This window comes from Microtus oregoni, unplaced genomic scaffold (assembly GCF_018167655.1).
Source record: "Microtus oregoni isolate MIOR12 unplaced genomic scaffold, Mior012 000016F_ref0000370, whole genome shotgun sequence".
Lineage (NCBI taxonomy): Eukaryota > Metazoa > Chordata > Mammalia > Rodentia > Cricetidae > Microtus > Microtus oregoni.
This window is the reverse complement of record NW_024543075.1, coordinates 2,719,582-2,739,110: the sequence shown is the minus strand read 5'-3', so window position 1 is coordinate 2,739,110 and position 19,529 is coordinate 2,719,582. Positions and strand designations below refer to the sequence as shown.

Genomic DNA, 19,529 nt, shown 5'->3' with positions numbered 1-19,529 from the left:
CTGCACAGCAGGGACCCCACAGAGTAGGGATCCCACATAGCTGCAGTAGTTCTACAATACTTTGTCTATCAAAAAAACCCATCAGATAAATTTAGAAAAACCTTAGCCGCCATTAAAAGAACCTGGCTTGTTTGAAGGTGCTTCTTGTCTATTCTAACAAAAAGAAAAACAAAAACCAGGTAGAATCAGGGCCAGATCTCTGGGACAAGCGGGTACCTTGGGACAGTGGAACAGCAGTGGACAGGAGGGAGGTAAGATCCTGAATAATTGGCAGGACAGGAAAGAGGGTACCCTACACCAGGACCAGACTGCGGGCTATCCAGGGCTGCAGAGAGCAAGCCAGACCAGCCAAACAGAGCAAGAAGGCAAGGTGCTCCAGACTGGGGCCTGAAAGGAGCCCAGAGGTCTGGCCCTAGAAGCCTCCCTGACTCAGAGACACCAACTAGTTAGTTATCCGGATAGTCAGACATGTGCTTTCACATTCAGAGAGCATGGATGGTCATTTTTACCCAGCAAACACAGACGGTCTCTTACCCTCAGAGGATACCGAGGGCCCACATCACCCAGAGAACGGGGATAACTTACACATACTTGGAGAACTATGACCAGTTTGTCTATCAAGGACCCTGGAAAGTAGACCAGGTCTTCCCTCACACAGGCTTCTGGACCACCAGGTCACAACCATGTGACCCCAAGAAATCACTTCTTCTCTGTCTCCTATTGGCCTGGAGACAAGAGAAGCCAGTGTCCATCTTTTAGAGAGCCTGAGTGGGCCCAGGAGCCCAACACTCACTTTCCAGTGACCCTCCCAGCACTGGGGGGGGGGGTCCCCACTAGGGTTGGTGAGGGACTAGGGTCTACAGGAACAGAGATAAGACCCCATGCTCACCTCTGCCCCGCCCCCCCCAGCCTGGGACCTTGCCCAGGCTGATGCTGATGATTCTGCCAGTGGGCTGTCTGTGGGTGGGCAGCTGAGGGAGTTTGGTCAGGAAACAGCGGCTGTGGTGGAGGGCTCTTCCTCCCACACTGTTCATACAGCTGCTCCTGCTGGCAGCCAGTTCAAGACAGGCCTCTGTCCCAGGCTGGCTTTGGCTTCCCAATGTTCCCTTGGGTGGAGGACAGTGTGTGTCTAGGGAAGCCTTTGATCACATGCCCCCAAACTGAGGGTCTCCACACTCCCTCCATGCCTGCCCTCCTCTCCTTGGTTAGCCCGCGCCCCGCTTGCTGCTAGCGCCAGCAAAGCTAGGGTTTGCATTGGCTTCAGGCCAAACCCCGGAATGTGCCTGCTGGCTGCCCGGCAGCTGTTCCTGGAAAAGGGGCGACAATGCACAGACTGTCTGTGAGATGGGGGTGGACGGGGTGCAGGCTGCCCAGAGCTGTGCATGAATAGAGTACAGAGGCCCTGAGACAGGGATGAATGGGTTCACTGGGCCCAGACACCCCTGAATGGGTTAGGACATCCAAAGATGCATTGGAGCTTGGAACTGGCCACCCGGGAGCCCCTACCTAGGATATGGGCCTATGTGAGGTCTAATAAGAGGTAGTTGTGAACACATACCACCCAGAAACCCTGGTAGAATAGGGAACAGTGCACCCCAGTACTCAGATCCACAGATATACTCAATTAAGGCACTCAGATAGGGGTTACAAAGGGACAGTGCCCCAATTTCAGACACACTCAAAGGTCATTTCACCTCCACACTGGTATGTGTCAGGTAAAGCACTGTGGAATTCTGTTATGGGGGTGCAAGACACCCAGACTCTTGTATCAGTGGGGTTCATATCTCCCACATGCTGCTAGATTGTGGGGGGTCTTCAGATAGCCACAGCAGGAACTCTGGCTCTCAGAAGGTAAAGCAGCCAGCCTGGCGCCACGCATGAATAGAGACCGGGACCAGAAGGGATATGGACTCACATGGGCCGTGACGCCCGCTTGTGATGAATGGGCAGTGAACGTCCAAAGACGCAGTGGAACTTGGAACGGCTGCTGGGGGCCCTTGCCTTGGGATGTGGGCCTACGTGAGAGACAGGCAGTGGGGTGTTAGGCTGCCAAAGACCCTGGTGAAGGAGGACAAGCTGTCCAAACCTCAGGCGATGATGAAGAGGAAGACGGGGCCTCGGAGTGGGGTGCATGTCAGCGTCAGCCAGCACTCTTGGGTTGGCGCACAGCTCCTGGGTGATGGGGAGGGTTGGCGGAGACCCTGGAAACTGGGGCGGGGGAGCTGTGGCGTGATTCTTGAAGACTTTCCTACCTAGCAGTTTAGAAGAATAAGAGGCAGGCTGCCAGACACCCAGAAAAGCAAGGGTTCCCAGGAAGAGGTTGCAGGGTGCAGCTAGCTGGGAACCCTGAGCATAAGCTCTCTGTTTAGAAGCCACAATCGCCATATCTCCAGATATGTAGGTAAAGAGACAGGACTGTGTCCAGCCTTAAGTGACCACTATACTTGTGGGAAGGTGTGGAAGGTGCTCAGATCTGAGAACTTGTACACAGCACACAGACACCGGGATGTGGGTGCCTGCTGCACTTATGCAGAGACAACTGGGGTGGAACATGGAGACCCTCAGACAGAAGCATACAGGACAGTGAGCATCAGAAAGTGGGACTTTTGGAACCTAGCCACTGTGGTGCTAAGAGCAAAAGTTACCCAGACACCCAGACAAGCGAGGTATCGGGTCTCCAGTTCTCTGGTGGGCAAAATACCCACATAAGAACTCCAAGAAAGGGTGACAGAATCGACCAGAGAAGGATGGGGATGAAGCTAATGGCTAGAGTTCTTGCCTAGGATGCATGAGACCCTGAGCTCACCCACAGCCCTGTACACCAGGCTTGGTAGTCTGCAATCCCAGCACTCAGGAGGTGGAGGCAGGGGGATCAGAACTTCAAGGTCATTCTCAGCTACCTAGTGAGTTCTAGCCTAGCCTGGGCTACACAAGACCCTGTCTCAAAAACATAAAGAAGCTACTATACCTTTCAAAGCAAGGAACTGGCTAATGTCTGTAAGGCTCAGATGTTTCCAGAAGGCCACTTTGAGGACCTGGGGTTACCAGGATGGAAACGCTAAAGAGCCCGTGAGTGGGAAACTCAGACCCGCGGTACAGTGGACTGTGGGAACTCCATGTTCAGTTAGTGGGGTGTAGGTAGCACGCACTCAGACCCATGGGACACAGAGATGAGAACTCAGCAGTCAGCTCTCGTGCGGGCTCAGCTCAGGGGGCGCAGGTACAGAGTGCAGACACCTGGGCGACTGGGGGTGGGCAGGCAGCCCAGAGCTCAATGAATGGCACACAGAGAACGGAGACAAGGGTGAATAGGACGCTCACAGTGGTGTGATGCCCGGGAGCGGCGTGTCCAAAACCACAGGAACGTGGCGCCGGCCCTGGGCCTCCGGCCTGACGTGCAGTCCTATGTACCTTGTGTCAATAGGCAATTCAGAAAATGGGGTACAGGCTGTCCAAGACCCTGGTGACCACAGAATGGAGCTCCTGTTCCCAAATGAACAGGGAACAGGTCACCCAGCTGCAGAGACAGTTGGATATTTGGGGCATGTACCCCCAGGTATTCACAAGAGTAGATTAAAGACACCATTCTATGGTTTCTTTGGACAGAGACCACAAACCAATGTGTGTGTGAGGCCTTCATAAAGCTATATGATAGATGGGGTCGAACTCCAGTTCTCTGAAGCCCTTAGGAGATGCATCCAGTCGTTCAGTGAGTTCCACCATGATAGGGCATGTGTCCCCATATGTATAGGGGATGGAAGACTCACCTGGGCACTGCGGAGGTCAGGGTTCACATCCCTGGAGTCTCCGATAGAGTCTCAAAGCTCAGTGTGTCATGTCCAAAGACACTGTAGCATTACACCATGCCCAAGGAGGCTATGAGGCCCTGGTGTAGCAGTGGGAGTGCACAACCCATGCCAAAGCACAGGCAGGAGGTCCTCCCGAGAGGCCCCGATAATGGTGCCGTTTCTCTAGATCCTGGGATGATGGGGTGTAGCCTCCCTGGATGGTTAGGAGATGGGTACTGTGTTCCTTGGGTGCTTAGGTGGTGGATCAATGTGCGTTCTCCAGTGCTCAGGAGATAGGACACAGCCTTACCAGATGTTCACGCAATGAGGTACAGGCTCCCCAGATGTTTAGAAGTTGGATTCAGCTTCCCAAAGTGTCCAGATAATGGGGCTCAGGTTTGTTCTGATGCTGGAATGTCAGGGATATTGTACCTAGCTTGTATCCCACAATACACAGGTAACCTGAGTGCACACACAAGCTACATACAGAGGTCTGAGACAAGTTGAGTACCCATCTTCGGCTGTCTCAGACCCCAGGTAAAAGAGGTGCCTAGAAGGATAGGGCTCACAGCAGGGTCAGTACAGGCAGGGAGCACGTGTCCCATCCCTGCACGTCTCCTGCTTCTTTGCCAGAGGCTCTGGGCTCTCCCGCCAGCGTCTGCCGTGTGTTCTAACCTCAAACATTCCCCAGGCATCCTCAAAGGAAGCATCCGAGTCCAGGAGCCCCGCCAGGGTCTCCACGGGGCTTCTGGCTGCCAAGCCGCCGTCTGGGGGCCGCAGGCCTGGCCGTGGGCTGCCAGCTCTGTTTGGTTTTCTCCTTCCTGCCTCAGAACCTCAGACGCCGTCTCGCCACGGAGGCGCCCTCATTCTGGAGAGGCACAAAGACCCTACACAGCCGGGTTGTGGGAGCTACTTGTGGGGCCTGAAGCTCTGCTCTACAGGGGCCTGGTGGGTCCCAAAGTACAGGTGCTTGCTACCAGGGTGCCTTGATATCCCCGCAGGCACACCTCTGGCCCCTCTGATCATATTTGTAAGTCCCTGTTACATCACCTGAGTTATAACAGGGGATGGACCCACCACCTCATGATGCTGCCCATGCGCCCAGAGCCACTTGTGAGCAGCACGCATGTACCCCATATGCCGTGGTCCCAGAGCATCCTCTAGCTGGAGTTTTCCTCAAAAAGGCCTATTTGACCATCCCAGAGACTTGGAGACTTGGGCCTAGTGAGATAGGTCACGTTAACCATTAACCATTCCAATGTCTGACTGCCAGTCACGGATAAAGGGCTGTAGAGTGACCGGACCAGACCAACTGGTCAGAGCACAATGAGGAACTCAGACTACATGGTGGGACCCAAATTGATGGAACAGATACTGAGGTTAGATTATTGCAAGGACCTTGGACACCAGGATGAAGGCTTGCTCATTGGGAAGCTGAAAACTCAAGGGAATGGAGCAGAATGTTCTCTGAGGGTGACAACCAAGCCAATGGGCTCAGGTCAGCACTACACAACACCAGGCAGGTCCCCTACAGGGTTTCACCTTCTCTGTGTTTGAGTCCCTAGGTCTGCACTGCCAGGAGGCACACTCTTCAACCAAGCAGTTGTGACTCAGGCCTTCTGGGTGTGTGAGCCTGTACACAGGTCAGCCCAGAGAGCCTATCACCCCTGTTTGCAAAGCTCGCTGTGGGTGGGGTAACCTTCAGCCTTGAGTAGCCCCTAGAGATAGCCCAGAGTCCAGACACCTGCCCTAGGGCTTCAGACAAGGGGAGGCCCTTCTCTCTCTCAAGGGAGTTTCCTGGCTTCTGAGGGCCAGCAGTTCCAGCCATGAGGTGGGGCTCCCCAAAGCCCTGCCTCCACACCCCTTCCTCCCCCCAAGATTCTTTGGATCACTAGCAACAGGCGCCGGCTCTGCTGTGGCTCCAGGTGCTGCGTAAGAGTGGACCAACCAGCCTCGCGGTGGCTGGGGTCAGAGCAAGAAAGCCAGAGCCTGGCAGCCTCAGGAAGCAGTAGACATCAGGTGAGGGAGGACCACCGCTGTCCTGGGGGCAGGTGTCTTTCTTTCCTGGGGAAAGGGAACACAGAAACTGCTCCCTGTGAAGCTTTACAAGGTTCGGTTACACTGAGGGTGGAGGGAGTTGGTAGCAGGTCTAACCCAGAAGTAATGGGTACTCAATCCTAGACTGCCGGGGAATTTGGAGGAGAGGCCCAGCACAACTGTAAGTGGCTCCTGTCTTAAAGGGGGCACTGGGTGGCATCCAGCCCAAGCCGAAGTAATTCTGAGGGACCTGGAAGGGATACCTGGAGAAAGTGGGGCTCATGCAGGCCTTGGAGAATGAACAGGGTGAGAGAGGCTGGGGTAGTGAAGGCAGGCCTCAGGCCCGGGTATGAGTCAGCTGTCCTGACTAGAAGGGATTACAGAGCTGGGTGCACAGAGCTGCTGGGAGGGAGCCTGGAGATGTAGCAGGGACCCCCAACTCCCTTTTCTGGGCCAAACAGCTCTGTTTGAGAGAGTCTTCCTGAGCAGACTACGAAAGTCAGCAGGAAGGCCTGCCTGCCTGCCGCTCGGGCGTGCATGCTGCTTTCGGTCATACAAACAGGGATAACCAAGGCCCTGGCCTGGGACTGGAGAATCACAGAGCCTCTTTTCTATCTGTCCTGCTCAGGCTCAGCTTCCCTGGAAGTCCATTATCTGCAAGCTGAAAGCTACCCGTGGGTGGGGACCAGTGGGGAGAATGGCTCCACCTGGTGGCTGTATTTTTACCTGCACCTTTACCACCATGAGGACCTGGGGGTCCTAAGGGGCCTTAATCTCTCCAGGCCTTGAAAATCTCACTAGTATCAGGAGCTGGTGTTTCTGAGGACTCAGAATCCTCCAAAGCTAGCTTCCAGACAGTCTGCAGTCCCTTGTGGACATGTGTCACCACCAGGCTATCCAGAATGCCTTCGTGATCTACATGCAGTGAGAAGTCTGGCTTCTGTGCCTCTGCCACTTGTTCTTACTGTAAGGGGGAACTTCAGACAAGAAGGGCAAAGAAATGGACTCGCATATGCAAACACATACGAGAGAGAAAGAGAGACTGGGGTCTGAAATTAAGTTATGATCTAGCTGTATGATTCATAGGGCCTGGGGATGAATTTAAAATAGGGTACCTGTGCTCAAATTTGAGGGGTTTCAAGAGATGAGGAGGGCATTCTGCCTAACACTATGACCCTCTCAGGTCCCCACCAGCCTGCTCTCCATTATGGATTCTTGTAATCACCGTCTGCACCTCTGCTCTAGGGTCATGCCAACTTCAGGGCCCCAGCCTTGGGCCATCCCTGGAAAGGATGGATCCACGTGTGCAGCATCCCTACAGGGAGACCTGGGAGGCAGAACCTGGTCCCCTCCTGATTGTCTACCCACGATCACTGGGGGGTGGATGTTTCTGGGCTTTCTGAGCTATGACTGCCTCTCTCCAGTCTGCCAGGTCGTGAGGTGCTGATGTTGCAGGAGGGGGTGTCTTTGGAATCATGTTGGGGATTTCAGGCTGAGGGTACAGGAGAGAGAGGATCTGACCCCACAATTACTCACTCCTGGAGGGGTAGACTGCTTTAGTAACTTGTATGTAGTCTGGGCTTAGACATGGCCGGAGGGGTAGCAGGCTCTTGTCGCACAGTGGGGTAGACTCAAGTTAGAAAGTTCTGGCCAGCAGCTGCCATCTAGGGAAGCTGCGGGGGCGGGGAGGGAGGCTAGGGAGATCTGAGTTCATGGAGTTGCAGTAGTTCCCAGCCCCCAGCTGGGGATCCCACCTTTCCTGCTCATGGTGGAAGAAGCCAGCCTGCCTGGTGTGTACCCTCCTCAGGCCCTGGGCAGGTGGGATGCAGAGGTCAAGGCAGCTAGCTTCATGGCCTCCTCCTTCCCACTCCCATGCCAAGGGTGGCCAAGCAGGCAGGTAGGCAAGTTTAGGCCGGCATTGATTCAGCGTGGAGGAATGTTCAGGCTCTCCCTGCCCCTGCCTGCCCCCGCCTCGCCCTCATCCCCAGGCACTGCTGGCCTGGTGCCCATGCCAGTAAAGCTCCTTCAGCCTAGGCTTGCTGGAGCGCATGCCCAGTTGCTGGTGGCTTTATGCCCCAGCTCCCTCCCACATGACCTCATGGCCCAAGCTGCTCTTGGCTCTGAGGCTACAGTTAACTGGACTACCTGGTAGAACGTGGTACGTCTTTGGAATGCAGGGGGCTATGATGGGTCCTCCTCAGGAAATGAGACACCCCTAAAAGTGAGAAAAATCCTCTGAGTCCAAGAAAAAAAGGACAAAGTTCCTCCTGCAATGTGTGTTGGTTCCAGTGAGCAAGGGTCAGCAAAAGTAGGTACCAGGCTGCCCAGGCTTGGCCTAGTTGGCTGGGGCTGGGGACTGGGAAAAGTGGCAAGAGAACAGTCTCTCTCTGCCTAGCTTCCAGACTAGCACCCTTGCCCCTGGCCACCTCGGCTGCCTTCTGATCTAGGGAGAACTCAGTAGTTGCTGCTGCCAGCCGAAGAGGCAGTACACCACGGTCAAAGGGTCATCCCTCAAGTGACCTGGATTCCGCAGTTACCTCCTCCAAGCCAACAGAGGCAGGAAGATGGGGCGTGTCCCAGACCCCCGCAGCACCTCAGCCCCAATTGACACCACTGCTGAGCCCAGTCTCATTCCAGACCTCATTACCAGGATCCCCTGTGAGTGGTTGGAACCCCAAGAGTGGTGTGGGCATGGTCTGGGCTAGTAGACTAGTCCAGTCCAGTCTAGGTCCAGATTGTCTAGAGAGGCATTTCAGCAGCCTGTACCCTTGGCCCAGGGCCCCGCTGGGAACTCTTTATAGTCGTTCTTGCTGCTGGAGTCCTCCTGGTCTCTTGTCTGCTCTGTGGTGTCTACTGCTGTTGCCGCCGCTGCCAACGCCGCAGGAAGCAGCCCAAAGACAAAGAAGCTGTGGGCCTGGGCAGTGCTCCCAGCAGCACCACTACTCACCTGGTGAGGAGCGGAGACCTGTGTCTACCTGTGCCCAATCCTGTACTGGCTCACTGCAGGGAGGGGAATGCAAGGTCCAGGCTAGGGAGTTCAGGGCAGCCCTGGCAGGCCTTCCTGGCAGAGGAAGGAGATGAGCAAAGGTGATGGGGGAGGAGGCTTTCAGGAAGCAAGCAGATGCTGGTCCATGGGCTATTGGAAGCTCCAGTAGCAGTACGATGCATATCATGTCCGAAGTAGATATGGCTGGTCTCAGGGAGCTGCGCTGAGGATATGAGCCATTGTGTGGGCTGGCCTGCTGCTGGTGGTTTGACCTATATTATGAGAGCCCAGGCCTCCAGTTGAGGATTGGTCTCAACCATACTTATCTGACCACCCCTCCACCCACCCCAGGTTCAACCAGATGTGGACTGCCTGGAGCCCTGCTCTGGGGGGCCGCAACAGTGGGGACGACTGTTGCTCTCACTGGAGTATGATTCTGGAAGCCAGGAGGTAAGTCCCATTCAGGATGTCCAGAGGCTCCGTAGTTGATGGAGGGTGTATGTGATGGGTGAAGTGCCAGGTGGAGGGGAATGTGGGAAGAGGACCCCTCACCCCAACACACACTCAGGCTGAGCCAACCCACTGGACTCCAGATTAGGGTGGGCCTGAGGCAGGCCGAAAACCTGAAGGCCGAGGGCACAGCGGACCCCTACGCCTGCGTCAGCGTTTCCACTCAGGCTGGGAGAAGACATGAGACAAAGGTGCACCGGGGGACTCTCTGTCCCATGTTTGAAGAGACATGCCACTTCTCAGTAAGTCTGACCTGGGTAGGCAGAGCGGGCTGGGGCCAGAGCAGTAGGACCCATCTCACAGCCCTGCCTGCAGGTCCCACCAGCAGAGCTGCCCGGGGCCACCCTGAAGGTGCAGCTGTTGGATTTCAAGCGGTTCTCGGAACACGAGCCTCTGGGGGAGCTCCAGCTATCCTTGGGCACTGTAGACCCTCAGCATGTCCTGGAGAACTGGTACCAGCTGGGCCCTCCTGGTACCACTGAGGTAAGCCTGGCTGGCAGGGGCCCAGACCCTGCCTGTGCCTTAGGGGTGGCCAAGGTCTGGGTGCTGTACCTGCTGATCCCCAAACCCCAAGGGCAAAGATGACCCTCTCAGCTGCGGCCCTGTCTTGTTGCCCACAGCCTGAGCAGATGGGGGAGCTGTGCTTCTCACTGCGCTACGTGCCCAGCTCAGGCCGCCTGACTGTGGTTGTGCTGGAGGCTCGGGGTTTGAATCCAGGGATTTCAGGTAAGAAATCCTATGGGGGTGGACAGAGGGCTGGGCCCTTGTGCTCAACCTTCCCATGTGCGTGTATGGGACACACCCCTCTTGAACTTTCTTGTCCATGCAGAACCCTTTGTAAAGGTCCAGCTCATGTTAAACCAGAGGAAATGGAAGAAGAAGAAAACATCCTCTAAGAAGAACACAACTATGCCCTACTTCAACGAGGCCTTCACCTTCCTGGTTCCCTTTAGCCAGCTCCAGGTGAGGAGCGGGGAGAAAGGGCAGAGTGGCCTGGGACTTTGTGCTGGGTCAGACTGACAAAACTGACAGCCCTTTCCCATTCCATGTCTGCAGAGTGTGGACCTGGTGCTGGCTGTCTGGGCCCATGGCCTGCAGCTCCGGGCTGAACCTGTGGGCAAGGTGTTGCTGGGTTCCCGGGCTTCGGGTCAACCCCTACAGCACTGGGCAGATATGTTGGCCCATGCCAGGCGACCCATCGCCCAGTGGCACCACCTGCAGTCCCCCAGGGAGGTGGATCGTGCTCTGGCCCTGAAGCCTCGCCTCCCCCTGCCTAGGCCTCGCTCCTAAAAGAACCCTAATGGAGCTTCAGTTTCCCCTAATGGAGCTGTGGGCATTTGTCCAGGCTCTTCTGAGCTTTCTGTAATAAATGCCTTCTCTTTCCCACTCATGTGCCCTGCTGGAGCCCCGTAAGGAGAACCTGAGACACAAGGTGGGCTCCACCTTGGCACCACTGTCCTCTCAAGGATGGGGTAGGGTGCTCTGGACAGTTCTGCCAGTCCTGAGCCTCTGCTCAAGGCCTGATTACTAGGTCTTCCCTGGGAGATGGCACCATCCTCTCTGGCACCCAGGGGTGGCAGAGGAGCAGGGGATTAGAGCTGGCCCTGTGGGGACAAAGTGGGAGACTGGGGGGAGTAGCGTGTAGAGACAGTGTGGGGAAGAGACCCCCAAATCATGAGGGATGGTGGTATGGAGTGTCCTCTATACCATCAGCAGGGGGCAGTAGATGCCTTTGGAAGCTGCTCTGGGGCCTTTGGGGGCGCGCAGTCCTGGCCTGTGATGTACCTCTTAATCCCAGCACATCTGGCGGGCTTTAGCAGCTCCTACCTTCCTCTGATCCTCAGGGGCCCCAGAGCAGCAGGGCTGGGGCCAAGCCATGATCTGGGTGTCTCTGGGTGGGGTTCAGAAGCGGGAAAGGGGCGAGGGCCTGGCCCCAGTGAGCCGGGCAATGCAGGACCTGCCTAGGCAACCAAGAGCCCTGAGCCCCCACGGGTCAGAGAGAGGTTCCTAGGGCGGTGGCACCACTCTCTGGGGTTGAAGGACATGTTCCAAGTTGCCTGTGCAGAGAGACACCCATGGGCAGGGCGTGTGGCAGGCTGGGAGAGGCCCAGCTGCTGGTCCAGGGGCCCATTTTCTCCTTTCCCTGGGCAGAAAGGCAAGTTCACTACAAGAGAAGGACATTCCTCTCCTGAGCCCTGACTACCACACAGGGCCAGGGAAACTGTTTTTGTCTTGGGTTTCTTTGTTTGTTTCCTGGGGGGGGGGGGTATCCAATTTTATAGGAGGGCTGATGAGATGAACAATCACCCCAGGGGCCCAGGCAGGGAGGGAGCACCCAGCAGGCACTGAGTGGCCAGATGGGTGCTGAGCTACTACTAGGCCATGCTATTTGACAGTGACTCCAGTTCAGCCTACTTGGGAGGCCAGGTTTCACGTGGAGGAAGACTTCAGTGGATGCTTGAGCCGGGTGGGTACCTTGGAGACCCACATACAATATAATTCCTGCTGTCCTGAGGGCTCTTGCAGGAACAAGGGTGACATCTTGAACTTGTCACTGAGACATAAATAGAGCAAACCAACCCCCCCACCCCAAGACTTCTTGGACAGGCCAGTGCCTGGGCTGGCTGGCCAGGAGGCTGGGCAGGTGGGGAGGCTCTCCTCCTCTCTGTGCCCCCATTGGTCTGAGGAGACTCCATGCCCTTTCTGAGCAGGGGCCCGGCCTAGGGAAAGCCATTTATACCCCTCCCCCTGGCCCACCAGCCCAGCTCACTGCTGCCTGCCTGACCTCGCTCCCAGTCGTGCTGCACAGACTCTAGGTGAGGCCTGGCCCATCTTCCTGAGGCTGGAGAACAGGACACTACTCAGGCTAGCTCACAGGAGGACTTCCCTGGGCAGGGACTTGGGGTCTGGGGTCTGCTGCCAATAGCTCTCGCTCTGGGGGGCTCCCACAGAACTGGGACTGAAAAGCAGCAGGTGCTGGTAGGAGGGGGCAGAGGTCTTCATCAGGGCCTCTGATGGCAGGTTCTGACTCTGGGGACACACAAGTGAGAGGATATTCAGGTCAAGCAAGCAGGGACCTGAGCCCCCAGGCCGCATAGAAGAGCTCTTTCTCCTATGTATTTACTTCTCCAGCCAAAGAAGCAAGAGTTAAAAATAACAGGCTCACTCTGGCAGCCACCTGTGCTGGTCAGCCCCACCCCTCCCTCAGGGACAGCTGCAGCTCCTCAGGCCCCGCCTGGGACATTTTGGGAACACTTTCTCCTCTTACTTCTCACCCTCAGGGTGGGGGTGGGGGGTGTCCTCTAAATCCTTGCCCTCTGAGAAGGTCTGAGTTGGGGATAGAGCAGAAGCGGGCTGGTGAGCTCAGGCCTCCATGCTCAGCCTCGTGCAAGACGGACCCTGACATCTTCACCTCTCTCTCCCTACAGGCTCAGAGCTTGAAACCTCAGGATGGGGGAGTAAGTGGCACCCAGTGTGACCTCCCCCCCTCACTGCAGTCCCCTCACCACTGTTTGGGTCCCATATCTCCCAATCCTCTGTAGCTACCACACACCCCTTCAACCCCATCTACCCCAAGGTTCCATGGCTACTCCCATGGAACCACAACCTAACTTCTCTTTTCTCTCTCCCTCCCGCCTCCCTCTTTCTCTTCCTCCTGGGACAGTGAGGAGGTGAGTATCACTCAAGGCTATAATGGTGTCCTGAAACTAAGTCAGAAGACTTAGTCTCCCCTGAACAACCCCAGCGAGAGGAAGTACCTACCTGGTGCCTAGTGAGAGGGAAGTGAGATTTGGGCCTAATCACAGGGGAATCACTTCTCCTTTCTGATTTCTGATCACCACTCACCTCCTAGGCCTCCCCTTGCCACACCCCTTCCCCATTCCCTAACTCCATTACTGACTTCAGTCCTATGTGTCACCTAAGCAAAGTAGCAGGACCACAGACCTGTGTTCCACCTATAGGCTGGAGTGGGAGAAAAGAAAAGGAAAAAAACAAAAACAAAAAAATAGGGCCCTGGGCAGTGGCCCTGTGGCCTCCTTTAAAACCCCGGGTCAGATGGCTCCAAGGAGGTCAAAGCTCTACCAAGGCCTGACTCTGCCTTCTCTACCCTATCCTGCAGAAGCGCAACAGGGCCATCACGGCCCGGAGACAGCACCTGAAGGTAGGTACGGGCTGCCACAGAGGTCTAGGTACAGAGGTGGGGGTGGCAGTCACTGCACAGGGCCATCTGGGCCTGGAGACGGCACCTATAGGCTGCAGAGGGCTGGGGGTACAGAGGTGGGGGTGGCAGTCACTGCAGAGCCTCACTCCCGCCTCTCTGCTTCTCAGAGTGTGATGCTCCAGATTGCGGCCACAGAGCTGGAGAAAGAGGAAAGCCGCCGTGAATCCGAGAAGCAGAACTACCTGTCCGAGCACTGCCCGCCTCTGCATATTCCAGGCTCCATGTCCGAAGTGCAGGTAGTCCCTTCCTGCCACACACCACCCAAGGCCCTGCTACCCCTATTTCTCAGCCAATCAGGCCTGGTGGGTCAGGACGGGGAGGGGACAGGGATCCTCAAGAGTCAGGGTGGTCACCCAACCGCTGCCTGCCCACCCAGGAACTTTGCAAACAACTGCATGCGAAGATTGACGTGGCTGAGGAGGAGAAATATGACATGGAGGTGAAGGTGCAGAAGAGCAGCAAGGAGGTGAGAGGGGGGAGCCAGTGGCTTCAGGGGTCATGAGTGGAGGCGGGAGGGACAGGGGACTTGAAGCAGCCAGGTGAAGCCAAATGATGTAGGGGTGGGGCCAGCGAATATGGGGTAAAACCAGGTGGTGTGAAAACAAGGCCAACAACATCAGGGACGTGGGGGCTTCCAGGTCCCTAAACCTTCTGCTCCTTCTTCTTAGCTGGAAGACATGAACCAGAAGCTATTTGACCTGAGGGGCAAGTTCAAGAGGCCCCCACTTCGGAGGGTGCGTATGTCGGCTGATGCCATGCTGAAGGCGTTGCTGGGCTCTAAGCACAAGGTGTGCATGGACCTGAGGGCCAACCTGAAGCAGGTCAAGAAGGAGGACACGGAGAAGGTAAGCCAGGGCCCAGAGGGAGCCAAGAGAGAGAGAGAGTTCACTCACTGTCCCATTCGTAGAGAATGAACTGAGGCCCAGGGTAGTCTGGGGAAGACCAGGGTGGGTCTGAGGCCTCTCTGGTTCTACCCTCAGGAGCGGGACCTGCGTGATGTGGGTGACTGGAGGAAGAATATTGAGGAGAAATCTGGCATGGAAGGCCGGAAGAAGATGTTTGAGTCTGAGTCCTAACTGCCCACTGCCCCACCCCACTCCACCACTGGGAGACCACCCAACAGCCAGGCTGGGAGTACCTGGCCTCAGCCAATAAAGGATTCACATCCCTACCATGGTCTGGTCTAGTTCTGTCTGCCCACTCTGGAATCCAGCAGTAGTGATCAGCAGTGTGCCAGTGTGGAGGCCACACAGCTTGGGTATAGTCCAAGAGCTTTGGGCTGCACCCCATAACTGGGGTCCATGTCTGGACTTGTCTAACATGGCAGGGCCTGGAGAAGAATGACCAGGGACAGCAGCCATATCTGAGCAGGAGTTTCTAGGCTAGGGCCTCTGTGCCTTGGTACAGTCATCCACTCGGGCCTTTAGCAGGCGCACCCTGAGGCAAGCTCAGTCTCCATTCTTCCAGCGCTGCCCCTTCTTAGGGCTCCATCTTCAGCCAAAAGTCAGAAGCCACCCTGAAAGGCTGACCCTGTGTGTCCATCCCGAGACTCAGCCCTGACGCCTCCTATACACTCTACCTAGTGCCTGCCCCTCTCTGGACATTGAGGGATGAGGGTAAAGCTGAGCCTGCACAATTTTCCTGGATGCCTCATTGCCTGGATCTTACTGGTCTAACAAGGCCAATAATACACTCACTCTGAGAAACACGGGGCCTGGGATGGTACAGCACTTGACTTCATAGCTGGGCCACAGGCTCCAGGCCTTCCCACAGAGGTGCACATGGCTATTCTAAATCAGTAGTCTCTACTTCCTCCAAAGGCCTGTAGTGAGCTGATAAGACCTGGGTCCCTGTTCCTGGGTAGAACTGTGACAGGCCCAGCCTGGTGCTATCTTGACTCAGAAGGGAACTTGTCTTGTTTTTGTAAGTCCCAGGCCCTGGCCTAGCTAAGACAATATCCCCAACAGGTAAGACTATGGCCCCACCCTTGCTTTGTGGGAGATGCTTTCAGGGTCCTAGGTCTTTAGTAGGGATCCCAGAAGGGGTTGCTCCACCGCATCCTGGAGTTGTGAGTGACTCTGGGGGGGCTTTCACTGACAATCAGAATTCCCTTTATTGAGGATGGCTCCCTGGCCCTCCCTCAAGCGTCAGAAGTCTTGGTTCCACCATGCTCCTTTCACCAGTTCCCAAAGCCCCTTCTAGGCAGAGCCTCAGCCCTGAGCGTGTCCCCCAATGTCTAGACTGATTTCTACAGCAGCAGGTCAGACCTCTGGGGACAGTTCTGCCTCATCATGGGGCTGGGCAGGGCAAGTCAGAGCAGGTGGGCTTAGACACGGAGCAGCATGACAAGGCACATGCCGGGGGCCAGGGATTATGAGACGCTTCAGTGAGAAGCTGTGTATGGTGATGTCAGAGGAAAATGGGTACTGCAGGAAGCTGTACGGGAGCACGGTTCCAAGCTCAGGTTTGTACCTGGCAGAGCTGAGCAGGTGATTAGACAGTGACTTCAACAGAAAGACGGGCCTGAGCATGACACTCTGGAGGTAACTAGTGAGCCTGAGTCCCACCTGGGTTTGTACTTACCAGGAACAATGTGACTGCATCCTGCACATCAGGCATTTGAGGTCTGGGAGAGGGGAGGCAAGGGCACTATGGGCCCTGCTCTGGGCAAGGAAGGCTCAAGGCCATGGCGACTCATGGGTGTATTAGCTACTCCTCTCACTGTGGTGACAATACCTGATGAAGAAACTCCAGGAGGAAGGAAGGGTTGGTCTGAACTCATGGTTGGAGGGTACAGTGCACCACGGTGGGAAGGGATGGTGGCAGAAGTGTGCCTTGTCGCACAGCATCAGCAACCGGGAAGCTGAGTGGCAAAGACTGGCTTGCAGCTTGTTCTCTCCTTTCCACTCTCTCTGGCTCCACCCATAGGTCAGTGCTACCCAAGGTTATGGACGGTCTTCCCACCTCAGTGACTCCACCAGAAACTCCCCCTCAGACATGCCAAAGTATTAGCTAGTCTTCTGATGCTGGGGAAGAAATCGCCATGGCCGGAAACAACTTACGGAAGACAGTTGGGTAAGAGTCCATCATGATGGGGGAAGCAGGACTCAACAGCAGGCAGGGTGGCCGGAGCAGGAAAAGAACTCACATCTCACCACAGACATGACACAGCGGGAACAAACTGGAAGTGGGGCTAGATTTTAGTCTCAAGGCTCGTCCTCAGTGACACATTTCCCCCAGCAAGAAGGCATCACCTAAACCTCCCCAAACAGGGCTACCAAGTGTGAACCAAGTGTTCAAACAAGGGGAATAGCTCTCATTTAAGCCACCACATGCCCAGAGGTTTGCCTCAAGGGAACTCTAGATCCTGTCAAGTTGACAATCAATATTATTAATATTATTTTTAAAAGAAATTATCTCTTTTTTTTCTTAAAGCAAGGAAATATCAAATATAAAACTCCAGATTATGTTTATCTAGGGTCAGAGGGGACAGTGGGCACAGAGTAGGGGACATACCGGAGTAGAGCTCTTCACAGATATAAGCTTGGGACATATAACTCTTGGGCGGGATGGCAGATTTATGGGCACTTACTACATTTTTCCAGTGAATGAATGAAATACGAGAGACCTTTACAAATCAAACCAAACCAACTGACCCAAGGGTGATGTGCAGAGCCCTACCCCTGTGCTTAATGCTGTCCATGACCTCATGGAGTGACCCTGGTGACAAGTCATACATTCCCAAAGCAGCAAGACTGAGCAGAGCAGTGGATGCCTGTCATCCACAGCTTTGTATTCCAAAAAGCTCTCAATAGGTGCACGGTCCCTGTAAGGAGGCGAGGTGGGGAGTGGGGTAAGGGAGCCAGCACCATCTCCTGGGAGGAAGAAGCTAACAGAGACATGGAATGAGTGGGCAACCAGGACTTAGTGGCCAAGGGAGCAAAGGACCTGGGGTCATTCCCCTGAGTTCGAGAGCAGGTAAGAAGCTGGCTGTGGACCGTGGGGTCCGGATGTCTGTGAGAATTCCATGGATAATGGCAAGATATGGGATCTGGGCTGAGATGCAAATCACAGTCTCTTTAGACATGAGAAGGGCTGGTGAGAGGAGGGGAGAAAGCAGGAGAGATGGGGGTGAGAAATACCTACAGGGTACACAGCGAGGTCAAAAGTTGAAGAGCCCCTGGCATCCCAAGCGACTTGGGCAGAGCAGTGGCCAAAGGAAATTAAAGGCTTTACTTTTAAAAGTGTCCGCTGAAGACCAAGGAAGTAGGGCTTAGGTGGGCAGGTATATGGGGTGGTGCATGCGTGGTTGGTACAAAAGTGGGCAGGTGGAAGGGTGGCCAGGTTCGAGGGTGGGCAGGTGCCAGGCTGTGGGTCTGATGTGCAGGCACCTTCTTGGGAGGGACAACCCAGGAATGAGACTGAAGACTGGATCCTAATAAGATTCTCTTCTGCGAGCAGGAGGTAGTTGTGGGTGCTGAATATTTTTTCAGAAAAAAAAAAAAGCGGTCAACACAAAATTAAAAAAATGAAAGAAAGAGTGGAAGCCAGTCACAGGACAAAAACTGGCAGATCAAACACTGGCTACTTTGGTAACTGCCCTGGGGCCAGCAGAGGACTGCTCTCATGTTAGGGAAGTGACTATAAAGCTGTGGACTCTTAGGGATAAGGGAGGGGAAAATGGAGGCTGACAGAGAAGGTAAGCATGTTAGCCCTAGCAACACAGGCTCAGCCACCGTCCTCAAACAGATAACCCTGAAAAGCAGAGAGGAGCAGCCACATTGGGAAGAGGGACGAAGAGGTACAGAGACTCCCAAGTCTGTCCTCGGGGTCCGGACATGAGGTTCAGGGTTAAACAGGGGGCAGGAGGTGTGCATAGCTAAGCAGTCCTGGTCAGGGTGTGGTCCTGCCTGTCACTGACCCATCACTGTCAGCTCCAGGCTCTCCTGCAAGGCGGTCTGACAAGTTCTCAGAACTCCGTGAGATCTCTCTGGGAGACAGCCCCCCCCCCCCCCCGACTGGCACCAGGCTTCAGCCTTTCGCTTCACCAGCGTGAGACTCCTGGGAAAATTCCGATGCCATTGTTTTAATAATCTGATAGCCTAGAAGAGAAGCACACCTGTCTCTTTAGAAAGTCTTTACTCCCACCTGGACGGTCACAAGGGGAGAGTGAAGGGGAAGGGTACTTGGTAGTTGCCCAAGCCACTCTGATTCTGGATATTTCTGACAGTGTGAGATTAATTCTCTGAAAAGTTAAACTTTTCTCAAATGCATCAATGTGAGTGCCAGCAGTGCTTATTCGGAAATCCGAATTCGACGAGAATGTCTTCCTTTATCACTCACCACCTGATTTAGGGGGGACAGGGTTTCTTACTGAACCTGTAGCTCACAAGATTCAGCTAGACTGGCTGGCCTTCTAGCTCCTGAACTGCCCTGAACTGTCCACAGACACCCTGCAGTGCCCCACACTGGGGGAGACTAGGACCTGACCAGCTTTACCCAGGCCAGCTCTGTGTATGTTTGTTCCTCACCCAAGTCTGTCTAGAACAAGCCTACCAGCTCTAGCTCTCTCCATGTGGTGCCGGGGCCTGAAATCTGGGGTGTTAGAGTTGACCTCAGTGGTCCAGACCTACTTCACCCCAACATTAGGCCTCAATTAAACCTGGTAAGGTTACAAAATAGGCATAGGGAAGGGAACACCTGCTTGACCAAATGGACACTGGGTACTTCCCTCCTGCTTTTCTCTTCAGTACTGGCCCTCTGGCCACCAGTCTGTGGGAAGTCAGCCCTAGAATCGCTAGCTTGCCTCTGTCCAGGCCTAGAGGATGCCCCTGTGGCTTCCTCCAAGCAGCCTCCTTGTCCTTAGCCCTAGAGTCTACCATTCCTCTTAGTTTCCAAAACGACCAAAATTCTTTGTATGTGTTTAATTCTGCAAACACATAAGCTTAGCCACCCAAGCTGAGCCAGAGGACAGTTCATTCCCAAG

General features: G+C 55.1%; 2 protein-coding genes across 4 annotated transcripts; both read left to right on the top strand.

Moving 5' to 3' along the window:
- The first annotated feature begins 5,537 nt into the window (after positions 1–5,537).
- Positions 5,538–10,707, top strand: Syt8 (synaptotagmin 8). Of its 2 annotated transcripts, none has more exons than XM_041666899.1 (9): positions 5,538–5,807; positions 8,273–8,483; positions 8,627–8,775; positions 9,163–9,261; positions 9,405–9,563; positions 9,637–9,804; positions 9,942–10,047; positions 10,151–10,284; positions 10,378–10,707. In XM_041666899.1, the coding sequence occupies exons 2-9, from the start codon at positions 8,390–8,392 to the stop codon at positions 10,609–10,611; spliced, it is 1,143 nt and encodes a 380-aa protein (XP_041522833.1). In that variant the 5' UTR covers positions 5,538–5,807; positions 8,273–8,389; the 3' UTR covers positions 10,612–10,707. The 2 variants fall into 2 exon arrangements, with proteins under 2 accessions (XP_041522833.1, XP_041522832.1); XM_041666898.1 differs by having other exon boundaries at positions 8,603–8,775.
- Positions 10,708–11,589: 882 nt separating this feature from the next.
- Positions 11,590–14,714, top strand: Tnni2 (troponin I2, fast skeletal type). 2 transcript variants are annotated; one of them, XM_041666896.1, is made up of 8 exons: positions 11,590–11,788; positions 12,750–12,779; positions 12,986–12,992; positions 13,442–13,483; positions 13,651–13,779; positions 13,920–14,009; positions 14,212–14,388; positions 14,524–14,714. In XM_041666896.1, the coding sequence occupies exons 2-8, from the start codon at positions 12,772–12,774 to the stop codon at positions 14,617–14,619; spliced, it is 549 nt and encodes a 182-aa protein (XP_041522830.1). In that variant the 5' UTR covers positions 11,590–11,788; positions 12,750–12,771; the 3' UTR covers positions 14,620–14,714. The 2 variants fall into 2 exon arrangements, with proteins under 2 accessions (XP_041522830.1, XP_041522831.1); XM_041666897.1 differs by lacking the exon at positions 11,590–11,788 and adding an exon at positions 12,084–12,137.
- The last annotated feature ends 4,815 nt before the right edge of the window (positions 14,715–19,529 follow it).

What these genes read in the sequence shown, in the direction of transcription:
- Syt8 (XM_041666898.1), top strand. Translation starts at nt 8,390, where the DNA reads ATGGGGCGTGTCCCAGACCCCCGCAGCACCTCAGCCCCAATTGACACC. An exon ending in GCCCTCCTGGTACCACTGAG is followed by an intron (nt 9,805 to 9,941) that starts GTAAGCCTGGCT and finishes TGTTGCCCACAG; the next exon opens with CCTGAGCAGATGGGGGAGCT. An exon ending in TTCCCTTTAGCCAGCTCCAG is followed by an intron (nt 10,285 to 10,377) that starts GTGAGGAGCGGG and finishes CCATGTCTGCAG; the next exon opens with AGTGTGGACCTGGTGCTGGC.
- Tnni2 (XM_041666896.1), top strand. An exon ending in CCCGGAGACAGCACCTGAAG is followed by an intron (nt 13,484 to 13,650) that starts GTAGGTACGGGC and finishes TCTGCTTCTCAG; the next exon opens with AGTGTGATGCTCCAGATTGC. An exon ending in AGAAGGAGGACACGGAGAAG is followed by an intron (nt 14,389 to 14,523) that starts GTAAGCCAGGGC and finishes TTCTACCCTCAG; the next exon opens with GAGCGGGACCTGCGTGATGT.